We start from the raw sequence: 9,465 nt of genomic DNA, 5'->3' as shown, positions 1-9,465 counted from the left end.
CGTGTATGCTGTGTCCCGAGAAAACACTCGGCCGCGACGGTTGAGGAATTCTCCGCGGTATGATGGCGTTATGGAGTTTGTCCCATTTTTGCGCGGGGAAGATTAAGATTTTAATTGTGCAGTACGCGGTAATTACAGAGCAAACTTCCTCTCCACGGGCTTTCTCGCACTTGTCCCGCTTCCAGAGAGAACCTACGATGCAATTCTTTCTCGCTCTCTCGCTTTTCTCGCTCTCTCGAATTTCTCGCTCTCTTTTTCTCTCGGTCACGCATTTTTCGCTCTTCCTCTTTTCCTTTTTACACGAATTGTCGAGATGGCGGAAGTTTACACGGCCAGCCCGGAGCTCCGCGATTGGACGAGTTTTTAGAGTAGCGCAGGGCAGTTTTGCCCGCGATTCGGAACCGCTATCGAATTCCTGGTTTATGAAGACCCATGCTGATCCGGAGATCTTGAAGCCTAGAATTTCAAGGGTCCCGTTCCAAGGCTTTCGCTCACGGCCACGATCTCGCAGAGCATCGTAGTCCAAATGGGTACGAAGTGATCCGTGGCAGGTCGTACCGCTCGCGCTTCAACCGTTTCGGATTCCTCGGACGTCCGGGATCGCGTTGACTATGCAATTTTGCGGCTTCATACTCGAGAAAGCGCGGAAACCAAAAGCACTCGTCGAAGTCCCCGGATGTTCGCATATATTTTACGCGGGGATTCCGTCGCCTAATAATGCTGGCCGTCATTCTGCACTGCGATATATTTTTAAACACAAATCGATAAATCGTCATTGTTGAAAATAATAAAAAAAAAAAAAAGAAAGTGAACAAGTCGCGAGTATTCAAAAATTAATAAGTAAGATAATGCGACCACGCGGTTCTCAAATTCATTCCGGAAATGTTAACCAGACGCGAAAACCTTCTAATTAGATTATCTTGCTGACCGCGAGCCCTCGTGAAACTGAATGAAACTGGATATATTGCGGGAAAGCCGTACAAACGCTTTAATAACACTGTAAACAAACGGTTAAGTAATTGTGCGAGCGCTGTCGAAGCGCTCGTGCGAACGGTCACCCTAACGTGCCGTGGCGAGAAGGAAAACCGGTAATTAGTTTCAATGTGGCCGCGGAGCGAATAAAGCGGTCATGCCGTAATCGTGAAATATGATCGACAACGCGCCGATCTTTTCAGTTTATGCGATGCGTGCACGAGAGCCGTGGAGATATGTTTACGCGAAAAGGTATAAAGCCTTCGTTTACCTCCGTGTCCCGTGTGACAAGCATAAACGAGGCAAACCACCGCCGCCGCGGCGGTCGAGCGAAAGCAATGAAAACCACCACCCGCAGATCCGTAGGTATGGCGAACGGAAGTAATCCCCGTGGCGCCATAAACGCGAGCGTAGATCACCTCACATGGATAACGCGTCCGGCCGAGGATCGTCTACCAGCCCGAGCTGGCGGTGAACATTATGCGCGAGCGCGCTAGCTCTTTACGAGATTTTGTCTCGTAAAATATATCAGCCCAGGCAGTTTCTCCTCTTTAACCTACTAATGCGTATTTTCGCGCCCCGCGCGAAAAAGTACCATACCTTACCATCTATATCTATATCTAATTACAAACGCGCATCTGAACATTTTACTAAATTTCGTAAAATTTGTGAGTAATAATACAAGAAAATTTATGAGCAACAAGAGAATTCACATAACGAAGGCATAATATACGCGAAATTAAATTAATATACGCATAGTATACGGGGGGAAAAAATTAATACAGTGAAAAAATATAGAATGTTTTTTTGAATATTTTTTTTTAATATTTATTAACTTATATGGTGTAATGATATGATATAACGATTAATATAAATTTATATTTTTATGGATCTTCGTCAGTGTTTCTTTTTTTTTTTTTTATTTTATTTTATTTTCTTTTTTTTTCTTTTGCAAGCCGCACAACTTTGTTTGACCGTTCAGATCTCGACTGTCTCCCCTCGTCTTTACCTTCAACCGAGTGAATAAGGTAAAGGAAGTAAAATATAGTCACTCGATACAATCGATACAATCATCTAAAGTCATTTCTGTCAAGTTTCCTCGCGCTCCCAGTCCCAGTCTGCCTCCTCCGATCTTTCTCTTCGATCCGCTTCGTAGATCTCGTCTTCTTCCTGTTCTTCCTCGCCGGGCCAATTAAATTTCGCGGAATCCTCGTCGGTCTCGGATCTCGAACTTTGCCTGCGATCTCTCTCGTGCGTAGTTCTGCTGCATTCCGTCGAGATCGAGTCTACCTCGTCTGTGCCGGATCTTGTCGAGCTGGTTCTTGTATCCTCCGTGTCGGTGCTCTTACCTCGCAGCACCACATGGGCCTCGACCGATTCGTCGTCAGCAAATAATTCGATATCCTGTTCACCACTATGTTCACGTTTAACTGACGTTTCCTTCGGTTTAGTTTCGGATTGCTGCTCTTTCGAATCTTTTATAATATACGCTGAAGAGCCTTCTTCTTCCGATCTGGATTTCTGCATCTGCCAAGCTTTCTTGAAAGGATGCTCTCTCTCTTGCTGAACTAACTTCGGTCTCTCCGGCAGGAGGTATTCGGGATCTTCCTCGCTCGCCTGACTCTTCACGATAGACTCTCGTTTAAATAAGCCAGTCGACGTCGGTTTGACGTCGCCTTCTTTCTTTATAACGTTCCAGCCAGCACTCGTCAATTCTTCTTGCGATAACTGCGACAGATCTTGCAAAGATTCTCTCTTGCTTCCTTTTGTTAAGATAAAATTATAGTTGTTAATGTCCTCTTCCTCTTCCAAGGATGTTTTTTGACTGCCGCTAGTATACGATTGCCTTCTGGAGGTGTCTTGACTGGTTTCTTCCTCGCTCAAACTCTCCTCTCTCGACGGTGGGCCTTGTTCGCGATATTCCTTACGCCGCATATAAATACTATCCTCTTCGGGTTCGCTCGGTTCCTGAGAAGATCCAAGAAGCGTGATCCGCGGACCGACGCTGACGGTCCACGAGTCCATGTTATCTTCACCCGAGATATCGTCACTTAGCAGAGCTATTCTGCCCTCCGCCGAGGATCTCCGCTTCAGAGATTCGCCGCCGGTCTCGTTTTCCGCCTCGACCAATGACTCGCGTTGCTGAGCAATCAATTTTTCCATAAATTGTTTTCTGCGTATTTTCAACTCGCGTTCCCATTCTTCCTCGTCGCTCGTCTTTGCTTCGGAGCTCGAAACGCGTTCTGGCTTTACTTTTCCTTTAGTTATCGGCTCATCCTCGCTCTCGGACGAAAACGTTCTTCTGGCGACGTCCGCCGAGATGACGAGGAGCAGTTTCGAGTCGTGCTGATCTCTAGCAGACGAACCTTCCTTCCCAACGAATTCCCAAGAGCGATAGTCGTCTGCTTCCCTGGCTGCTGTTCTTCCTCTGGACTCGGATCTCCTAAACTGCCTCGAATCGTCCTCAATCTTTCTTCTACGCTGCCATTCTTCTTCATTTTCGCTACCTCTTGACGAAGGTCTCTTACTCTCTTTAGTTCTGGATAACGAACGCCTATTTCGCTGAGCTACAGTTTCGTCATGTTCTCGCTGACTTCTGAGATATTCGAGAGCCTCCTCTTCCGAGTCATCCGTGACGTATCTCTGGCTGTTTACGTCTGTTTTACGATCCGCGTAATTTTCCGTTTGTCTCGACGATTTTCTAGTCACCAGCTTGGCTCGATCCTTGCTCGACGTCTCGTCGGAATCACGATCGACGAACGGCATTCTCCTTCCATTCGCTTTCTTTAATATCGGCACGTCTATTATTTTCTCTTCCGTGTTGTGCCTCTCGAGAACAGTGACACCGTGAGTTATATCCTTTTGCCAGTCCCATCCGGTGGACGTAATTTCATCATTCTCGAAAATATTTGAGTTCTCGACCGCCACTTTAGCGGTTTCGACGGACTCGGCGTTTTTAATTTTATCCGTCTGCGTCCTTTTTTCCTCGGAAACTTCGACTGCCGATGCGTCCGTGCTTTCCATTATAACATTCTTTACCTCCTGCATCGGAAGATCAAAAAGTAACGTCAAAACGACTGACGCGACTATTACTACCGCTACTTCCAAAAGATCAATCTGCAAATGTAAAAACAATGTATTCACATATGCATTTTCAAATCGTCTTAAATTCGATTTTAATATTCGCATTTAAATTAATTTTTTTTCAAGCCGTTTATATTTCTAAAGAATATTTTATTCTTTTAAATTCGTGCATGTGTATTAAATTAAAAAAAAATAATAATCGCGGACAAATTTCGCGAATACCGCGCGGCGAGAATATAAGCTTAATAAATCCGCTGTTTTAAAGCAACCGGTGCGATTTTGTAAAGCACTCTCGACTTCGTCCGCGCGACTTACCGCTCTATGAGGCTGAAACTCCGTAGAAAATCTCGTGGTCCCAACATTGTAGAAAAATACTGCGAATTGCGTTAGGTACACAGCGTACGATATCCTGCTGAGGATCACTAGCCAGTAGCTGGAGAGGAATCTGTTAACGCCGCCTGCGAAGCGAGTGATCATTGCGTCAGTGCTCCTGTCTATTTACACGCCTATCCAGTAGTTGTTATCGCGGCGTTACAACAGACCTCCGTGCCCTGTGAAGCAGGCAAATATTGACCAGCATAGAGCCGTGGCCCACAGCACCGGTCCGATTACTGCATAGTGAGTAGCTTCTTCAACGTCGTACACGTAGTCCCGTCTGGCCTGGCGCCAGGGTGAAAATAACGACCATGATCCCAAGGCCGTCGCGATCAGCCAGCCCAAGATCACTAACACCTGAAATTAGAACGCTGCCGCGATCACCCGCGATTATAATTACGTTGAGAGAGAGTACCCTGTGAATGCGGACGTTCCTTCCGGTATAATGCAGCAGCACGCCGAGTCCGACCCCGAAAATGTACGGCGTTGCTCTATGTAGCGGTAGCGCGTAAGTCAAATTGGCAGTCTTGTATAGGCGCTTTAATCTGCAATCAAAATCAGCGGTGAGACCCGCGAAATTGATCGCGCTCAAGGTATTTGAAATCTCGTACTTACGATATCCCGTGATAGATGACGAGGGAGAGATAATTATTGATTGTCGCTACGTAACGGAGAGTGGCGGATAGAAGGACGAGAAAAATTATCAGTAGGAGCCCGACGAGAAGTTTGTATTGTAGAAAGAAGACTAGAATAGGCGCTACGAGCGACAATTGCATGTCTAGAGCTAACTGGTACGTGTGCGTGGCGCACTGTGAAAGATTCCATCGGTTAGACGTAGATTTACAAGTATTTTTTTTAATTCACCGCTACCTACTCACCATCTCCTCGAATGGAAAAAAATTTTGTACGTATAAGAAGTTCGTCCACGCGTTGTTCTTGCAAAGTTCGGCGTTCGCCGTGACGACGCTGTTCCATTGCGGACCCGAACCGATGTGTTCCATTACGAAAGCGTACCAAAAGATCACCGCGAGCAATGCCGGCGAAAGTCTAAAAGTCAACGTCGATAATGATTAATATAATTTTTAATTTTTGATATTTAAAAAACTGTTTTTTTTTTTTTTTTTAACTTTAAAATACCTAATGAATCTAGCGACGAAACGGCAAAACCAGCGAATTTCTCCGCGAATCTTCAGCTCCCTCGCCATGTTGTAAGCGGTGAGAACTCCGCTCAGCAGCAGAAACGCGTCCGTGTAAACTAACGACACTCGCAGAATAGAGCTAGCAGGGCTATTGGCGATCTGTTTAAGCAAAATAAAATGCGTCGAGGCATTCTAGCAGGAAAACGAGTTCTGTTCGGCGGCCTTACCTCGGTGAGAAAAGTGCGGTTGCTAAACGGCATTCGGGAAATTGTTATAAGCTGGTGAGCAACGTAAAGAACGATCGTAGCCAACGCTCTTATTCCGTAGATACACGTAATATCCGCAGCGTCTGTCGCTTCTTTCAATAAGGCTTTAATCGTCCTTCGTAAGGAAAATGACATGATTATCCTCTCAGAATAATTTCCTGCGAAGGAAATATGTGCATTATGCCCGCATAAATCGGCCACCGTATCGAAATATTCTGGCGAGCGTAATTTCAGTTTTGTGAGAGATTAATCCTACCGAGACTTACGTACCTTTCCCTCGCGTCTCCACAAAATAATCCCTCACAGTCGCCACAATCACGAGGCAAACGATCATAGCGTAAAAGTATCTGCAAAATAAATTAGCAACGTTGAATTTATTAATTGCGATTTTTCGCCGGGTATAAATAAAAAGATACGCACAGGACACCGATTGTCTCCTTCGAGTAAGCCTGAGACTTTTGTTTGACGTAACACATATTAGGATCGACGTCCACCGTAAATTTAATTCCAGCAGTTCCATTGTAATCCTTTAAGGTACCTTCTAACGCACGTTCGGCGTCTTCGGCGGAGCACGCCGCGGGTAAACACAGCGCCCAATTAAATGTAGTGAACTTTGGAATGAAATGACCTGGCTGAAACATTCAATGAATTGCTGAGAAGCTTCGAATTCCAACGTGCGAATTGTTTAGATTTTAAAAGAATTTTTTGAGACTTATAAACAGAGTGCTAAAAAACGCAGCTTCGAAATAGATTTTTCATTCTAAAAAATATAAATTTTTCAAATAGATTTTTATTTATTATATATAAATATATATATATATATTTTTTTTTATTTATACGATTTATTATAATTAATTTTTTTTTAATATTTTTATTTTATTTTAACAAAACTTTTCTTACATCGTACATGTTTCCTCGTATAAAAGCGCGGGCCTGCATTAGGTGAACCGGCAGTCTCATATCTGAATGAGAAGCATGCAGGTCGACAGTAGCCAGGCAATATTTTCCTTGAACCTTTATCGTCTTCTCGTCTACTTTAACATGTGCCAGCACGCCTAAACATTGATCGTAATCTCCGAACTGATTCATATTTCCTCGTAACAAACTCGACGAAATTTTTGCGCTGGAATCTAACACTAGAAACAAAGGCAGGTCTTTAAATCGATGAAACTGATATATTTATTCAAGATAGAAACATTTGAGCCAGTAGTTATGTATACGCAAGCCAAAAGTGTCGATTAAACACCATTGATAATTTAATAATAACCATATAATTTTCAAAAACGTGACTATTAGCCTAAACATTCGAACGTTTAGTTGAAATAATCACAATAACTTTGGCTTGTGAATGAAAATAGAATGAATAGTTATTTCGGTCAATCGACTCACTTTGCAGCGCCCACAACTTGTAACCTCTCAATTGTCGCAGGAATATCTTGCCATGTTGCTGACATTCCGGATTCTCAACGTTCGTAAAATTTGGCACGAAGGTCGGCACACGCAGAATTGCATCATTCACTTCGGATAATGTAATTGACGCATCTGTCTGTTTCTTCGGTTTCGCTTCTTGTTCTACAAAATATCGCTTAATTAATCGTGTCAAATAAATCAATAAATTCTTTCACGGGTTTCGAATTTTGAGGTGCATCTATTTTATATTTTAAACGCCCGAAACTTCTTCGCTTTTATCGAATAAATGGTTAAATAAAAAACGTTAAAAAAAAAAAATGTCCATTTAAAGAGAAAAAAATATTACAGTCGCGCTTTAGATATTGCTTTAATAAAATTATTACTTTAGATACTAGCAGTATTTTTTTCCTCACGCGGAAACACTTTAAACGCTTTTGAATAAATTCGCTTTTTGTATTACGCCATATTCACGTAATTATACTCACTCTTTGCTTGCGAAACTTCCTTCGACGGTTTCGACGTTGGTTTCGCTGTCATTTTTTTAACATCCTCCGATTCTTTAACTTGTTCCTTAATTTTCGGCGCAGGCGTTGAAGCTTTCGACTTTACTTGCGCCTTTGATTTTTCATCCACCTTGGTTTCAGATTTTGATTTAGGAGTAGCTTTAACCGATTCAACTTTCTTCGTGTCTTCAGGTAATTTCTTGCTTTCTGCTGTTTTCTTCGTGTTGTCGACAGGTTCTTTCGTGCTTTCGATCGTTTTCTTCTTTACGGTCTCAATCGTTGGTTTTGACACATCGGCGAAATTTTTATTTTCTTTTGGCTTTTCATCGTCGGATTTGCTAGGTAAAACTTTAGCTGTCCTCGTTTTGTCTTTATCAGCGAGCCTCACTTTTTCCAATTTTCTGGGTGCCGGAGTGGTTTCTTTTATATTAGATTTTTTATCTTTATTATTATCCTCGTCAGTTTGTGGCTTTTTATGTGATTCTTCAAGTTGTTTTCTAAGTAATTCTAATTTTCGTTGATCTATCTCGACTGCTTTTTCTTCTCCTTTCTCATCACTTTCTTCTTCTTTATCTTTACCGGTTTTACTATATTTTGCAGATTTAATAATTTTTATTGTTTTAATTTCTTTTACTTGCTTTTTTGATTCCTTTTTTAAAATATTTTTATCGCTATTTCGATCTTTATCTTCATCTTTATCTTCATCCGTGTCATCATCCTCGTCGTCGTCGTCTTCTTCATGTAACTCTTCATCCTCGGATACTTTTTCTTCTTCTTCTTCCTCTTCATCTGACTTTTCATCCACCTGCTCTCTTTCGGAATCCTCTGCTGATTCCTCATCCTCCTCCTCGCTTTCCACTTCTACATCTGTTTTTGCGTCTTCTTCGTCGTCATTTACTTCACTATCTGTCCCGGAACTTCTTGATGCAGGTTCAACCTTATTCTTATCTCTCGGATGTTCAACGATATCCTCGATTTTCCTTTCCGTTTCCGACGTCGGTTCGGCAGGTGGTTTCCGACTAGCAACGATAGTACGTGGTACCGTGCCCTCCTGCCATTTCCGGGCCGAATGCACCAGTCCCCCGGTCGTCACCGTTTTATCCGTCGGGCAAGCTCTGCCATGCGCCGGGACGCAGACAGTCGGATGCTGCGTCTGCGGCGCAACGTCGCGTATTCGAAAGCCATAGCAGGTGGTGTAGAGTAGTACGACGAGACCCAGGAACGCGACGCACTTGCCCAGAAGGGCGATAGCCATGACAGAGCAGCGTTCACATGGAAGAAGCGAGGACCGGACGTTGTTCGCGAGGCTCGACTCACAGTCTGCCGATAGTGCCTGTCTTTAGATACGCGAAAGCAATACTTTTGTTCTTTTTTTCGTCGAAGAGCTCGTTCGAAACGAACGGCTTCGGCGTATCCCTCACTCGCGGCCTCTTCGCTTTCTTTGCCACTTTACACTTTCCGCGTCCCGATTACGAAGAATCCCCAGAAATCTATCGGCGATTAGTCGCTCCGATCGGCCTCCGACGTGGCAAACCCCGGGCCACCACGTCCACAGCCGGCTGTGCTTTCGCGGAAATTAGAGCGCATGGCATCGGCCCAAGCAGCTAGGAGTTTTATTTAGCATCAACATTTCGAGGCGGTCGACCGCCAGCAGCGACAGCGGCCTCTCCTAACCGCGGCTCTGACTCCATCGACGTCGTCGGGTCCGCTGCGGTT

At 43.8% G+C, this 9,465-nt stretch overlaps 1 protein-coding gene across 1 annotated transcript; it reads right to left on the bottom strand.

Moving 5' to 3' along the window:
• Positions 1-1,875: 1,875 nt before the first annotated feature.
• On the bottom strand, positions 1,876-9,327 carry LOC139109385 (uncharacterized). Its single transcript, XM_070668420.1, has 13 exons — positions 7,732-9,327; positions 7,226-7,408; positions 6,737-6,972; positions 6,257-6,468; positions 6,107-6,183; positions 5,798-5,994; positions 5,569-5,729; positions 5,310-5,478; positions 5,047-5,240; positions 4,847-4,976; positions 4,599-4,788; positions 4,372-4,514; positions 1,876-4,089 (listed from the first exon to the last, which is right to left on the bottom strand). The coding sequence occupies exons 1-13, from the start codon at positions 9,002-9,004 to the stop codon at positions 2,062-2,064; spliced, it is 5,193 nt and encodes a 1,730-aa protein (XP_070524521.1). The 5' UTR covers positions 9,005-9,327; the 3' UTR covers positions 1,876-2,061.
• Positions 9,328-9,465: the final 138 nt, after the last annotated feature.

Source organism: Cardiocondyla obscurior, linkage group LG17, assembly GCF_019399895.1.
Source record: "Cardiocondyla obscurior isolate alpha-2009 linkage group LG17, Cobs3.1, whole genome shotgun sequence".
Taxonomy (NCBI): domain Eukaryota; kingdom Metazoa; phylum Arthropoda; class Insecta; order Hymenoptera; family Formicidae; genus Cardiocondyla; species Cardiocondyla obscurior.
The sequence above is the reverse complement of the archived record's forward strand: the minus strand, read 5'-3'. Positions and strand labels throughout refer to the sequence as shown.